General features: G+C 43.3%; 1 protein-coding gene across 15 annotated transcripts in view; it reads right to left on the bottom strand.

The window, feature by feature from the left end:
- PRPSAP2 (phosphoribosyl pyrophosphate synthetase associated protein 2) overlaps window positions 1–16,613 on the bottom strand; it is a 75,432-nt gene that overhangs the window by 29,551 nt on the left and 29,268 nt on the right. For all 15 annotated transcript variants that reach the window (XM_063717923.1, XM_054535271.2, XM_009251375.3 and 12 more), the window contains 1 exon segment: window positions 13,409–13,464. In XM_063717923.1, the coding sequence (XP_063573993.1) occupies window positions 13,409–13,464 (56 nt within the window).

Here is a 16,613-nt window from a genome sequence, read left to right as displayed (position 1 = left end):
ACACATGCACTCCTACAGGGCATCTTCCTAGGCCTCATCAGCCCCAGCACAATAGGTTCTCAATAAACATTTGAAAAGATGAATGACAAACATCACTGACAAAAGCCAAAGAAACTGAGCAAAAGGCTACCACATCCATCCCCCTGTGAACACGTGGGTGACAGAAGTAAACTGAGGACTCTAGAGGTTACTAAAAGTCCACCCAGATGGGAAAGTCAACAGAAAATTCATCATGTTCTTCCGGTATTTAGTGGGAAAGAAAAAAAATGTATCAAGGCCAGATGCAGTGGCTCATGCCTGTAATCGCAGAACTTTAGGAGGCCAAGGCAGGAGGATTACTTGTACCCTAGAGTTAGAGACCAGACCTGGCAACATAGGGAGATCCCATTGCTACAAAAATAAGGAAAAAAACAGCTGGGCATGGTGGCACATGCCTGCAGTCCCAGCTACTCAGGAGGCTAAGGCAGGAGGATCTCTTGAGCCCAGGAGATGGAGGCTACAGTGAGCCGTTGGTTGTACCACTGCACTCCAGCCTGGATGACAGAGCAAGACCCTGTCTCAAGGAAAAAAAAGTATCAAAACATATTGTCACTTCTGCTTCCACTAGGAAGGATTATTAATACTCCTTCTACCACCCACAACTAAAACCCCTGGATGTTACATACAAACAAAAATGAGAAGACTCTGGCCAGGCGCAGTGGCTCACGCCTGTAATCCTAGCACTCTGGGAGGCTGAGGTGGGCGGATCACGAGGTCAGGAGATAGAGATCATCCTGGCTAACACGGTGAAACCGTCTCTACTAAAAATACAAAAAATTAGCCAGGCATGGTGGCAGAAGCCTGTAGTCCCAGCTACTCGGGAGGCTGAGGCAGGAGAATGGCATGAACCCAGGAGGCGGAGTTTGCAGTGAGCCAAGATTGTGCCACTGCACTCCAGCCTGGGTGACAGAGCGAGATTCCGTCTCAAAAAAAAATGAGAAGACACTAAAAGGTAGAGAGAAGGCAGACTAGCAAGGGACCTCAGGACCTGAGCAACGTCATGGTGGTGGCTTCCTTGGGCATTCCTTTTGCCTTATTATCCCAGATTTGTAGCTGGAGAAGAAGTGACCCAAAAATGCCAGTGGGCAAAGACAAAAAAGCTCCAACAAAGGTCAGCTCTCCCTAGTCAAAGGACTAAGAAAAGGGCAACCTACTGAGTGAGAAAATATTTAGACAATAACTGCCTTACTCTAGCCACACAGGCAGGAAAGCCACAGCCCACGTTTCTGCCACATTTCTGCCGCATGAGTAAAGGTTGAGGGGTGAGCCTGTACTTCCTGGCTTGCCAGGCTATAATGAAGCACCCCAAACCCGATGGGGTGGTTTCACAGAAGGCCAAATAGGGAGCTGGGACTTTCACCCTCACTTAGCAGTAAGGAGCAACTGCCAGAGTCAGTGGAGAGTGAAATCTGGACTTCTACCCCCAACTCAGCAGTAAAGAGGTGCCCCTCCCCTCTCCATTGTAGTGGTATCAGAGGCAGCCTGGTGGAGTCAGGAATTTCACCACCACCCAATGAGAACGATGCTACTTTTCCTTGGCGTCAGTGGAGGACATGGAGGGAGGATTTCCACCCATGGGTAACAAGGACCACCTTAGGTGGTCCACACAGGCCTGGTGGTGAATCTAGACTTTCACCCTTACCTAGCAGAAACGAGCCCCAACACCATCACTTTCCCTGCCAGAGTCCTGAGAAGCCAGCAAAATCAGAAGACCTAAATGAGACCCAGAGTCTCACACACAATATCCAAAAGTCCAGATTCCAATCAGAAGCCACTCGCCACACTGAAGGCCAGTGAAATCTCAATATGAATGAAAAAAGACAATTAACAGATGCCAACACCAAGATGACAGACATGCTGAAACTGTATAACAAAGATTTTAGAGCAGCCATCAGAAAAGTGCTACAAGCAGCAATTATGAGCATGTGTGAAATAAAAAACAAGAAGTCTAAACAAAGAAAGTATTGACAAAAAAATAGAAGGTATAAAAAAAGACCCAAGGCCAGGCGTAGTGTCTCATGACTGTAATTCCAGTACTTTGGGAGGCCGAGGCAGGCAGATCACTTGAGGCCAGGAGTTTGAAACCAGCCTGGCCAACATGGCAAAACCCCGTCTCTACTAAAAATACAAAATTAGCAGCCAGGCGCAGTGGCTCACGCCTGTAATCCCAGCACTTTGGGAGGCTGAGGCGGGCAGATCACAAGGTCAGAAGTTCAAGACCAGGCTGACCAACATGGTGAAACCCCATCTCTACTAAAAATACAAAAATTAGCCAGGCGTGGTGGCTCACGCCTGTAATCCCAGCTATTCAGGAGGCTGAAGCAGGACAATTGCTTGAACCGGGGAGGCAGAGGTTGCAGTAAGTCGAGATCATGCCACTGCACTCTAGCCTGGGCGACAGAGCAAGACTCAATCTCAAAAAAAAAAAATTAGCCTGGCATGATGGCAGATGCCTGTAATCCCAGCTCCTCAGGAGGCTGAGGCATAAGGATCACTTGAACCCAGGGAGCGGAGGTTGCAGTGAGCTGTGATAACACCACTGTACTCCAGCCTGGGCAACAGAGTGAGACTCCGTCTCAAAAAAAAAAGAACCAAAAACTTATTTTAGAACTTAAAAAATACAATAACCAAATTAAAAAGCTCAGTTGGGCTGGGGGTGGTGGCTCACACTTGTAATCCCAGCACTTTAGAGAAGCTGAGGTGGGCAGATCACTTGAGCTCAGGAGTTCAAGACCAGCCTGGGCAACATGGTAAAACCCCCGTCTCTACCAAAAATACAAAAAATAAATTCGCAAGACACGGTGGCATGCGCCTGTAGTCCCAGCTTCTCGGGAGGCAGATGTGGGAGGATTGCTTGAGCCTGGGAGGCAGAGGTTGCAGTGAGCTGTGATCATACCACTACACTTCAGCCTGAGCAACAGAGGTGAGACCCCGTCTCAAAAAACAAACAAACAAACAAACAAACAAAAACTCAGTTGGATATACTCAACAGCAGAATGGAAGTTACAGTGAAAATAATAATGGAGGTCAAGGAAAGAATCAGTGAACTGGAAGACAGACAACAGAAATTAGCCAATTTGGACAACAGAGAGAAAAATGACTGTGGCAGGGCATGGTGGCATGTGCCTGTAGTCTCAGCTACTCTGGAGGCTAAGGTGGGAGAATCACCTGAGCCCAGGGGTTCAAGACCAGCCTGAGTAACATAGTGAGACTCACTAAAAAATAAAAATATAAAAGACTAGAAAATAAAAATAAACAGAATCCCATGGACCTGTAACAAAAGATCAGCTGGGCGCAGTGGCTCACACCTGTAATCCCAGCATTTTGGGAGGCCAAGGTGGGTAGATTACCTGAGGTCGGAAGTTTCAGACCAGCCTGACCAACATGGAGAAACCCTGTCTCTATTAAATATACAAAATTAGCTGGGCGTGGTGGTGCATGTCTATAATCCCAGCTACTTGAGAGGCTGAGGCAGGAGAATCGCTTGAAGCCGAGAGGCAGAGGTTGTGGTGAGCCAAGATAACGCCATTGCACTCTAGCCTGGGCAACAAGAATGAAACTCCATCTCACAAAAACAACAACAACAACAACAAAAAAACCTGACATTTATGTCATAAGAGTCCCAGAAAAAGAGAAAGACGGTAGGACTAAAAAAGTACTCAAAAAGACAATTGCTAAAAACTTCCCAAATTGGTCAGAGACATAAACCCACAGCTTCAAGAAGTCCAGCAAACACCAAACAGGATAAACCCAAAGCAATCTCAAGATATATCATAATTAAACTTTTGAAAACTAAAGACAAAGAAATAATCTTGAAAAATAATTCAGATGACAACCAACTTATCATCAGAAACCACAGTGACCAGAAGAAAGTGACACAAAATCTCTTCAGGTGCTGAGAGAAAAGAACCGTTACTCTAGAATCCTATACCCAGCAATAATATCCTTCAAGAATGAAAAGGAACTCTAGACATTCTCAAATGAAGGAAAACCAGCAAAATATGTTACCAACAGAACTATTATTTAAAAGGGGCAAAAGGAGGTACTCTAAACAGAAAGGAAACAATAAACTAAACTTTGGAATATCAGCAAGGAAGAAGGAACCAAAACTACTTGTAAATATAATAAGCTTTCCTTCATTTCTTGACTTTTCTAAATTATGTTTGATGTTTAAAAGCAAAAATTCTGGCTGGGCGCGGTGGCTCACGCCTGTAATCCCAGCACTTTGGGAGGCCGTGGTGGGCATCACGAGGTCAGGAGATGGAGACCATCCTGGCCAACACAGTGAAACCCCATCTCTACTAAAAATACAAAAATTAGCTGGGCGTGGTGGCGCTCGCCTGTAGTCCCAGCTACTCGGGAGGCTGAGACAGGAGAATCACTTGAACCTGGGAGGCGGAGGTTACCGTGAGCTGAGATTGCACCACTGCACTCCAGCCAGGTGACAGAGCGAGACACCGCCTCAAAAAAAAAAAAAAAGCAAAAATTCTAACAGCTTGATACTACTATAAATGTATGTATAGGAAATATTTAAGACAAATATATTAAAAACAGGGAGAGTAAAGAGACATAGAGAGAGAGGTATGGCTTCTGTATTTCACTCAAGCTGACAAAATGACATCAGTATATTGTAATATGTTTTGTATGTGTAATAAAATACTTAGAACAACTATTAAAACAGCTATATAAGGAGATATTCAAAACACTATAGAGGGCTGGGCGTGGTGGCTCATGCCTGTAATTCCAGCATTTTGAGAGGCCGAGGCATGCAGATTACCTGAGGTCAGGAGTTCCAGACCAGCCTGGCCAACATAGTGAAAACTCCATCTCTACTAAGAATACAAAAATTAGCTGGGTGTGATGACGGGAGCCTGTAATCCCAGCTAGTCAGGAGGCTGAGACAGGAGAATCGCTTGAATCTGGGAGGTGGAGGCTGCAGTGAGCCAAGATGGTACCATTGCACTCCAGCCTGAGTGACAAGTACAAAAATCCGTCTAAACAACAACAACAACACTATAGAGAAGCACCACTCTAGAATGGCAGAATAAGGACCCTAAAAAATCTGCTCCTCCATGAAAGAAAGAAAAACTCTAAAAAATTTTGCAAAAATTAACTTTCACATAACTGTGGAAGTTAACCAGCAGCTTGCAACAATCTGAGGAGTGTTTAAGAAAAACAGCTGAATCTTGTTAAAGAGCAAACTCTGGGCTGGGCATACTGATTCACAACTATTATCCCAACACTTTGGGAGGTTGAGATGGGCAGATCACTTGAGGCCAGGAGTTGGAGACCAGCCTGGGCAATATAGTGAGACCCCATCTCTATAAAAAAACGCAAAAATTAGCCAGGCATGGTGCTGCATGCCTGTGGTCTCAGCTACCTGGGAGGCTGAGGTGGATCACCTGAGCCCAGGAAGTCAAGGCTGCAGTAAACCATAATCATGCCACTGCACTCCAGCCTGGGCATCAGAGTGAGACCCTGTCTCAAAAAAAAAAAAAAGAAACTTTGTGTGTTTTAACTTGCCATATTCCCATGCCTCTCTCTCCAGTTCTGCAAAAGACAAAAATTGGAAACCTCATAGTCACGGTGGCCATGAGAAACAGAAGACTAGCAACCACTGGTGGGAAAAGAACAGGTTTGGAGCTTCTCAAGAAGCCCATTCTCAGGTAACCGTCACTATTATGCCTATCTGGCAGCTTGCTGAGACTCAGGGCTGGAGCACATGACCAAACTTAGAGCTCACTCTGTGTGAATAGTCCCATCCCCAGAGTAGATGAGCAATCAACAGCAACTGTTTAACACTGCAGCTGCCTGAAGTGACGATACCAGTTGAGTAAAACAAGGGGCTAGACAAAAAAAAAAAAAAAAAAAAAAGGAAAATCTGGGGAATGAGATGGCCATATGGGCCTTGAAAAGCTTATTCCTGCATGTAAAGAACATGCGCTTACCCAGGAAGGACCTGAAAAGCCCCTAACCTTGAACCTTGGCTGACCTTAAGGCACTGTGCAACCAAGAAGTAAAGGCTAAGGCAGAGTTATAAGCTGCTGGGAGAACTGAAGACATGCACAAACACACACACACAGACCTTGAAGAGAGTGGGAGATTTATTGCTTCAAGGCATTTCAGGAAATTTCTGTCCAATCATTAGCTGGCCAGTAAGCTAACCAACCAGAGACTTCAGTGGCTGAATGCTACAAAGAATACAGACTTTACAGAATTGGCACAGGATGGCCACTAAACAAACATATCACAGAAATAACAGCAACAACAAACACTGGGAATTGGTGGAGGTAGAATCTGATGCTCAGATTTTTCACATTACATAATTTAAAATGTTGTTTTTAACTAAAATGTACAAGGCATGCAAACAAAAAGGAAAATATGGGCCGGGCATGGTGGCTCACACTTTTAATTCTAGAACTTCGGGAGGCCCAAGGCAGGAGTATTGCTTGAGGCCAGGAGTTTGAGACTGGTCCAGAAACACAGCAAGATCTTGTTTCTGTATTCTTTTTTAAAGTAAGAAGTTTTGGCCAGGCACGGTGGCTCACACCTGTAATCCCAGCATTTTGGGAGGCCAAGATGGGTGGATCACCTGAGGTCAGGAGTTTTGAGACCAGCCCAGCCAACATGGTGAAACCCTGTCTCTACTAAAAATACAAAAATTAGCTGGGCTTGGTGGCACACACCTGTAATCCCAGCTACTCAGGAGGCTAAGACAGGAGAATCGCTGGAACCCAGGAGGCAGAGGTCACAGTGAGCTGAGATCACGCCACTGCACTCCAGCCTGGGCAACAGAGCAAGACTCTGTCATAAAATAAAAATAAAAATTAAATTAAATTAAAATAATAAAGTAATAAGTTTTTTAAAACTTTAAAAAAAAGAAAAACATGGCCCATACACAGTAAAAAAGCAGTCAATAGAAACGATCTCTGAAAAAGCCCAATGTCAGAATAACTAGACAGAATAAATTAGCTATCATAAATATGTTCACAGAACTAAAGAAAACAATGTCTAAAAAATTAAGGGATACCCAAAGAAATGAAATATTTATTTAGGCATAAATATAACAAAATATGGGCTGGAAGTGATGGCTCATGCCTGCAATCCCAACACTGGGAGGCTGAGCCTAGGAGTTAGAGACCAGCCTAGGCAACACAGTCAGACCCCTGTCTCTAACAAAAAAAAATATATATTTTTTAATTAGCCAGGAATGGTGGTGCACACCTATAGTCCTAGCTACTTAGGAGGCTGAAATGAAAGGATTGCCATGAGCCCAAAAATTCAAGGCTGTAGTGAGCTGTGATGGCACCAGTGCACTCCAGTCTGGGTAAACAGAGCAAGACTTTCTCTCTTAAAAAAAAAAAAAAAAAAAGTACACATCTATATGGGGAAAACTACAAAACTCTGATGACAGAAATCAAAGACGAATTTTTAAAAAATGATATCCCATGTTCATGGATAGGAAGACTCAATATTGTCAAGATGCCAGTTCTCCCCAATTTGATCTATAGATTTAATGCAAATCCCAATCTAAATCCCAACAAGTTATTTTGTGTATTTCAAAAAACTGATTCTGAAGTTTATATGGAGAGGCAAAAGACCCAAAATAGCCAACACAATATTGAAGAACAAAGTTGGAGGTGTGACAATACCCAACTTGAAGACTATTAAGGCTGGGCATGGTGACTCACGCCTGTAATCCCAGCACTTTGGGAGACTGAGGTGGGTGGATCACGAGGTCAGGAGTTCAACACTGGCCTGGCCAAGATGGTGAAACCCCATCTCTACTAAAAATACAAAAATTAAAAATTAGCTGGGCATGGTGGCAGGTGCCTGTAATCCCAGCTACTCAGGAGGTGAGGCAGAGAATTGCTTAAATCCAGAAGGCGGAGGTTGCAGTGAGCCGAGATTGTGCCACTGCACTCCAGCCTGGGCAACAGAGCGAGACGCCGTCTCAAAAAAAAGACTATTGAAAAGCTATAGAGGGCCGGGCACGGTGGCTCATGCCTATAATCCCAACACTTTGGGAGGCCGAGGCAGGCAGATCACCTGAGGTCGGGAGTTCGAGACCAGCCTGACCAACATGGAGAAACCCCGTCTCTACTAAAAATACAAAATTAGATAGGTGTGGTGGCGCATGCCTGTAATCCCAGCTAGTCAGAAGGCTGAGGCAGGAGAATCACTTGAACCCGAGAGGTGGATGTTGCAGGGTGAGCTGAGATCGTGCCATTGTACCCCAGCCTGGGCAACAAGAGCGAAACTCCATCTCAAAAGAAAAAAAAGCTATAGAGGGCCGAGCATGGTGGCTCACGCCTGTAATCCCAGCACTTTGGGAGTCCAAGGTGGGTGGATCACCTGAGGTCAGGAGATCAGGTTGGTCACCAGCCTGACCAACATAGTGAAACTCCATCTCTACTAATTAGCCAGGTGAAGTGGTGCACACTTGTAATCCCAGCTACTTGGGAGGCTGAGGCAATAGAGTTGCTTGAACCTGGGAGGCAGAGGTTGCAGTGAGCCAAGATTGTGCAGCCTGGGCAACAAGAGTGAAACTCCATCTCAAAAAAATTGAAAAGCTATGGTGGCTGGGTGCGGTGGCTCATGCCTGTAATCCCAATACTTTGGGAGGATCACTTGAGGTCAGGAGTTGGAGACCAGTCTGGCCAACATGGCGAAACCCCGTCTCTACTAAAAACACAAAAATTAGCCAGGCATAGTGGTGCACATCTGTAAGCCCAGCTACTCGGAAGGCTGAGGCACAAGAAACACTTGAACCGAAGAAGTGGAGGCTGCAGTGAGCTGAGATCAAGCAATTGTACTCCAGCCTAGGTAACAGACTCAGTCTTAAAAAAAAAAAAAAAAAGCTATAATATCAAGACACTGTGGGATTGGTGAAAGAACAGACAAATATATAAATGGAACAAAACAGGGAGCTCAGAAAGACCTACATAAATATTGTCAACTGATCTTTGATGAAAGAGCAAAGGCAATACAATGGAAAAAAGTTAGTCTTTCAACAAATGGTGCTGGAATAACTGCATCTCCACATGCTCAGGATGAAGTTGGATGCCCATCTTACTCCATATACACATATTAACTCAAAATGATCAAAGAACAGCCAGGCACGGTGGCTCACGCCTGTAATCTCAGCATTTTGGGAGGTCAAGGCAGGCAGATCACTTGAGGTCAGGAGTTCGAGACCAGCCTGACGAACATGGTGAAACCCTGTCTCTACTAAAAATACAAAAATTAGCCAGGTGTGGTGGCGCATGCCTGTAATCCCAGCTACTGAAGAGGCTGAGACAGGAGAATCACTTGAACTCAGGAGGCGGAGGTTGCAATGGGCCAAGATCATGCCACTGTACTCCAGCCTGGGCAACAGAGCAAGACTCTGTCTCAAAAAAAAAGATCAGATACCTAAATATAAGAGCAAAAGCTAAAACCATTAGAAGATAATACAGGGGTAAATTTCATGACCTCGGATTTGGCAATGGACTGTTTTTTTTTTTTTTTTTTTGAGACAGGATCTGGCTCTGTCAATTAGACTAGAAGGCAGTGGTGCAATCACGGCTCACTGTAGCCTTGACCTCTTGGGCTCAAGCAGTCCTCCCACCTCAGCCACCCAAGTAGCTAGAATCACAGACAAATGCCACCACATCCAGTTCATGTTTTTTTTTTTTTCCCTTAAAAACGAGGTCTCACTATATTACCCTGGCTGGTCTCAAATTCCTGGGCTCAAGTGATCCTCCTGCCTCAGCCTCCCAAAGTGCTGAGATTACAGAAGTGAGCCACTGCACCTGGCCAATGGATTCTTAGACATGACATCAGAAGCAGAGGCAATAACAAACAAAAAAGATAAATTGATTTGGGAGGCCAAGGCAGGCGGATCACGAGGTCAAGAGTTCGAGACCAGGCTGGCCAACATGGTGAAACTCCATCTCTACTAAAAAATACAAAAAATTAGCCGGGTGTGGTGGCAGGCACCTGTAATCCCAGCTACTCAGGAGGCTGAGGCAGGAGACTCACTTGTACCTGGGAGGCAGAGGTTGCAGTGAGCCGAGACACTGCACTCCAGCCTGGGCAACAGACTGAGACTCTGTCTCAAAAAAAAAAAAAAAAAAAAAAAAAGATAAATTGAACTTTACCAGTATTGAAACCTTTTTGTGTGAAAGAACACCATCAAGACAGTGAAAAGACAATCTTCAGAAAGAGAGAAAATATCTGCAAATCATGTATCTAACAAGGTTTAGTATGTAGAATATATAAAGAGTGCTTACAACTCAACAAAAAGACAACCCAATTATTAAATGGGCAAAGGGTGTGAACAGGCATTTCTCCAAATATATACAAATGGCCAAAAAGCACATAAAAATATACTCAACAGCTAGGCATGGTGGCGCATGCCTGTAATCCCAGCTACTCAGGAGGCTGAGGCAGGAGAATCGCTTAAACCTGGGAGGCGGAGGTTGCAGTGAGCCGAGATCGTGCCACTGCACTCCAGCCCGGGTGACAGAGCAAGACTCTGTCTCAAAAAAAAACAAAAAACAAACAAACAAAAAATATATATATATACACACACACACACTCAACAGGCTGAGGCAGAAGGATTGATTGAGCCCAAGAGTTTGAGCCCAGCCTGGGCAACATACTGAGACCCTGTCTCATTAAAAAAAAAAAAAGATACTCAACGTCATCAATCATTAGGGAAATGCAAATGAAAACCATGATAGGGTACAATTTCACACCCACTAGGATGATTATAACGAAAAAATCAGAGAATTAAGTGTTGGTGAGGATGTGGAGAAGTTGGAACCTTCATACTCTGCTGGTGGGAATGTAAAATGGGCAGCTGCAGTGGAAAAGAGACTGACAGTTCCTCAAAACATAAACGAAACTGCCATATGACCCAGCAATTCCAATCCTAATATATATCCACAAGAAATGAAAAATGAAAACTTATGCCAACACAAAAACTAATCCATGAATGATCATAGGAGTACTATTCATAATAGCCAAACGGTAAAAAAAAAAAAGTGTCCATCAACAGATGAATGGATAAACAAACTAGTATACACATACAATGCAATATTACTCAGCCATCAAAAGGACTGAGGTACTGGCCAAGGGCGGTGGCTCACGCCTGTAATCCCAGCACTTTGGGAGGCCGAGGCAGGCAGATCACAAGGTCAGGAGTTCAAGACCAGCCTGACCAACACGGTGAAACCTCATCTCTACTAGAAATACAAAAATTACCCAGGTGTGGTGGCATGCGCCTGTAATTCCAGCTACCTGGGAGGCTGAGGCAGGAGAATTGCTTGAACCCAGGAGGCGGAGGCTGCAGTGAGCTGAGATCGTGCCACTGCACTCTAGCCTCGGCAACAGAGTAAGATTTTGTCTTGAACAATAACAACGACAACAAAACACTGAGATACTACATGCTACACCATAGATGAAACTTGAAACTGCTAAGTGAAGGAAACCAGACACAAAGGGCCACATACTGTGTGGCTGTCAAGGGACAGAAGGTGAAGGGATAAGGATGATTGCTGAATGGGTACTAGATGTTCTTCTGGGATGATGAAAATGTTCTGAAAATAGAGACAGGTGGTGGTTACACAACACTGTGAATGCACTAAATGCCAGTGAATTCTATACTTTAAAATGATTGTATATTATGTGATTTTTCACCTAAATTTTTTTTTAAAGCATGTATATCAGAGAAAAAGTATTAAGTAAAATTAATTCAGCCTTTGAAGAAACGTTTGGAAAAGCTATTTGAAATGTTTACATTCTAAAATTCAGTCTGTTTCTTACAATTTAATCAAATGGACAAGAGGAGACCAGGTGATACAACTTCTTGAAGGACACATGGGTGAACACAGGCCTGGCTGGGTTGGGAAAGTCAGCCATAAGAACACAGCCATGTAATGGTTTTATCTCAAATGCCAATTTATTTTATTTAATATACTAAGTCTACATATTAAAGTGCTATTCTTAATTTATAACATCAATGACCTATGTGAAATACTTTTGAAATCAATGGCTTACTGTGTGCAGGTTCTCCTCCATCCTTCAATACTGCCAGCCTACGGGCCCAGGGCAGAGGCACCCTACACTTTCTTTCATTCCACAGGACTCAACAACAATGCAGTGATCAAAAGTATTCAACTGGAAAATAACTTTAAAAGGGCTTTTTTAGGAAAAAGGCTTTATTCCTACAACTGATTTTCTTTCCCTCTCCAGTGGAGTGGCTTCTCCACAAAACACTGGTATATGAAATCCTCTCAACCGATATACAATTTTAAGTATGCATTAGTGACACATCAGTTACTCCAGGTTACATGTAACTCACTCTACTGACTCTCAAGGCTGCCCCTTTGGTATACCTCAGGTTGTGTCAATTTTGTAAAATGTCACCTTTAACGTATACAAATAACTGGCCTCTCAGCTGGATAAAATTCTGTTAATCAATTTCTGAGTTCCCCAAATAAGGGGCAGTAAATAACTACAAAGTTGTCTGCTAGTACTGTAAATATTCGCCAGTACTGTAAACACCAGACTCGAAGATTGACATGTGATTGTCAATCTGGGTCTGGGGAAAACACTAGATCGTATTCCCCAGAACTGGATTGCTTTGGTCAAGAAATATGATTGAGGTCAGGCGCAGTGGCTCATGCCTGTAATCCCAGCACTTTGGGAGGCTAAGGTGGGTGGGTGGATCGTTTGAGCCTCAGTAGTTCAAGACCGGCCTGGACAACATGGCGAAACTCTGTTTCTACTATGAAAAATAAAAATAAGGCCCGGTGTGGTGGCTCACACCTGTAATCCCAGCACCTTGGGAGGCTGAGGCAGGTGGATCACCTGAAGTCAGGAGTTTGAGACCAGCCTGGCCAACATGGTGAAATCTCTACTAAAAATACAAAAATTAGCCAGGCGTGGTGGTGCATGCCTGTAATCCCAGCTACTTGGAAGGCTGAGGCAGGAGAATTGCTTGAACCCAGGAGGTGGAGGTCGTGGTGAGCCGAGATCGCGCCACTGCACTCCAGCTTGGGCAAAAAGAGCAAAACTCCATCTCAAAAAATAAAGAAATAAAATAAAATAAATAATAATAATAATAAAAAGAAATAAAAGAAAGTGTAAGTAGAAGATAACTTAAAAAAAGAAGTATGTCTGGCAATCATACAGTGGGATTGGAAAAAAAAGAGAGGAAATTAAAATGTTTACTTAATAAATGGAGTTGATACCTGTCCATGGAAGAAAAATAAGAGATATCGCTGGGAACCACTGAAGTTCAAATTAGAATGCCTGGAACTCATCACGGATACAATCCTTAGAAGTAGATCCAGAAAGAGGTTGTGAGATTCCCACCTACCTCTTCGCCGAGGCTGGAGACTTGGCCACGATTACTGCATTCCTGTAATCTGGGATCTGTGACAGACAAGAAGTCAGGTATTACTGCATGTCAACAAAAAGGAAAATTCCAACAGACCCAAAAATGCTTGGCTAGTTGAAAGTTTTCCAAAAAAAGAAAAAGTTCAAAGTAAAATTCTCCTTTGGAAAATGAAGAAAGGAACCTGCCTATGAAAAAGTATTACTAACTTGTGAGCCACACAGACTTCTTTTAGGAAAAAAATAGGAATAATTGGTGATTAGCTCTTATCTCTGCCAGCAAATACTAATGATGCAGTATAAAGATGTTTCTATATATCTCGTCAACAAGAATCCTAATTACATGTAATTTCAAAGTACAAGGATATCCAATTCAATCTGAATACAAGCTGACTGTCAAATTCCAAATTACTGCAGTCCAAACAAATGGCTATTTAACATATCGCAGTCATAACATGTTGAAGCAACCAATTTGTTAAAGGATAATCGGCCCAGCACTATTTTTAAAAAATATATTAACTATATTCTCATTGCTTTTTTCTCACAATTACACCAATGAATTTTAATATGAGCCGTTAATAACACCTAGCACCATGTATAAAACAATGCCTACCATACAACAAGCACTAAACAATAACTACTTAGCAAATGAACAAAAAAATGATTAATTTGAATAATTTAGTACAGTTGCCTCCGGCATAATCACATGGCTCAGCTGTATCTACAGGAAAGCCTAATTTGTCCAACACTCTCGGGAAGTAAGGCAGTAAAATATATTTCCATTTGGGCACTTTCATTATTTTTGCTGGCAGTCTTTCTAAACTTTTTCATGTACTTCCTCGTCTCATCAAACATCATCAAACATTACCAAACCCAGCCAAGAAAAGATAGAACCAAGAAAACAGTTAATAACAATTAAAGGACCTAAAAGAAAGGACTCTAACAAAAACAAGTCTATTGTCTCTACGGAGGTTAAAATGGGAAATTATATACAACAAGAAAGAACAAGTTATTAGAAAAAGAACCAAAAATAAATCTAGGAGGAGGAAGTTATTATGGTCTAAAGAAACCCAGTAGCTGGCTGGCTTAACAGCAGAATAAACACAACTTTAAGAACAAACCAGGGAAGATCAAGCCAAGGAATTTCCCCAGAATGCTATATATAAGTATGCAAAAAGTAAAATAAGTTTTTAAAAGTTATAGAGAGTAGATCCAAAATTTTCAGGACCTAATAATTCCCAAAGGAAAATAATAAAAGAAATAGAAGGGATGAAATACTTAACAGATTAAAAAAAATTCCCAAAGATGGCCAGGCGCAGTGGCTCATGCCCATAATCCCAGCACTTTGGGAGGCCAAGGTGGGCAGAACATCGGAGCCAAGACCAGCCTGGCCAGCATGGTGAAACCCCTTTGCTACTAAAGATGCAAAAAAATATTACGTGGTGGTGCACACCTATAATCCAGCCACTCAGGAGGCTGAGGCCGGAGAATTGTTTGAACCCAGAAGAATTGTTTGAACCCATTTAAAATGTCTCCAGAAAGAATTACTATGATTCTTTTCATTAAAATTTTTCATTAAAATGAAAAATTACCAAGCCGGGCACGGTGCTTTCACGCTTGTAATCCCAGTACTCTGGGAGGTTGAGGCGAGTGGATAACCTGAGGTTGGGAGTTCAAGACCAGCCTGACCAACATGGAGAAACCCCCTTTCTACTAAAAATACAAAATTAGCCAGGTATGGTGGCCCATGCCTATAATCCCAGCTACTCGGGAGGCTGAGGCAGGAGAATCGCTTGAACCTGGGAGGCGGAGGTTGCTGTGAGCCGAGATCGTGCCATTGCACTCCAGCCTGGGTAACAAGAGCGAAACTCCGTCTCAAAAAAAAAACAAGAAACAAAAATTAGCCAGATATGCTTGCTTGAACCCAGGAGGCAGAGGCTGCAGTAAGCCAAAATCGCACTCCAGCCTGAGTGACAGAGAGAGACTCTGTCTCTAAAAAAAAGAAAAAAGCAATACACAAAAATTCCTTTTTAACACTGAGTTCCCACATATTAATTTTTTTTTTTTTTTTTTTTGAGACGGAATCTCACTCTGTTGCCCAGATCACGGCTCAATGCAGCCTCGACCACCCGGGCAACTTCAACCTCCCAGGCTCAAGCAATCCTCCCACTTCTCATCCTCTCGAGTAGCTGGGACCACAGGCATGCACCACCACACCTGGTTAATTTTTGTATTTTTTGTAGAGACAGGATTTTGCCATATTGCCGAGGATGGTCTTGAACTCCTTGACTAAACTCATCCAACCTCCTCAGCCTCTCAAAGTGCTGGGATTATAGGTGTGGGCCACCACACCCAGCCCTGACTTCTTCTCAACAATGAAACTAAAATGGGGATTTTTTTCAAGTAGAAGGCAGTGTCATCCTGAGGTAGAAGCCTGCACTACAGACAATGACTAGCGTTAGGCTTCCAGCCTGACCCTGCAACCAGCACAAGGGTGCCCCAGCCTTCGTTCTTTAGGCTCACCCACCGGGCATCCCTTAAGAGGTGCAATCGCCATTTGTGCCTTGAGACATTGGCACACAACATGCCTGTGTCTTGAATGGAAACATCCCCTAAAACCACAAGATATCGACAGCAACCCATATAAGTCTATAGCGACTGCTCTATTTCTTCCAAAATGACAGGTTTCTCCATGCGGATGGTTGCTAACTGAAACACATTCAATGCTCACCCTATCACTCTCTCTCTGCCTAAACCTCTTCATCCTTCCCTATCAAGACATTTGCCAATTTTATCTCACCTTCTCTCTCAACTGAGAATAATATTCAGGTAACATTAGGCCAGGCACAGTGGCTCACACCCGTAATCACACTGCTTTGGGAGGCTGAGGCAGGAGGATTGCTTGAGGCCAGGAGTTTGAGACCAGCCTGGGTAACATAGCAAGATTCTGACTCTGGAAATATTTTTTAAAAATTAGCTAGGTGCGGTGGCACACCTCTAGTCTCAGCTACTCAGGAGGCTGAGGTGGGAGAAATCTCTTGAGCCCAGGAGTTCAAGGTTGCAGTGAGCTATCATGGCACTACAGCACTCCAACCTGGGTGACAGAGAAAGACCCTGTCTCAAAAAACAACAAAAAATTTTTCAGGTAAAATTAAAGTCTCTATTATTTTTTGAATTTGTTAGAGTAT

The sequence above is a fragment of the Pongo abelii genome, chromosome 19 (genome assembly GCF_028885655.2).
Source record: "Pongo abelii isolate AG06213 chromosome 19, NHGRI_mPonAbe1-v2.0_pri, whole genome shotgun sequence".
NCBI classification, from domain to species: Eukaryota; Metazoa; Chordata; class Mammalia; order Primates; family Hominidae; genus Pongo; species Pongo abelii.
This window is presented reverse-complemented; position numbering and strand designations above follow the sequence as displayed.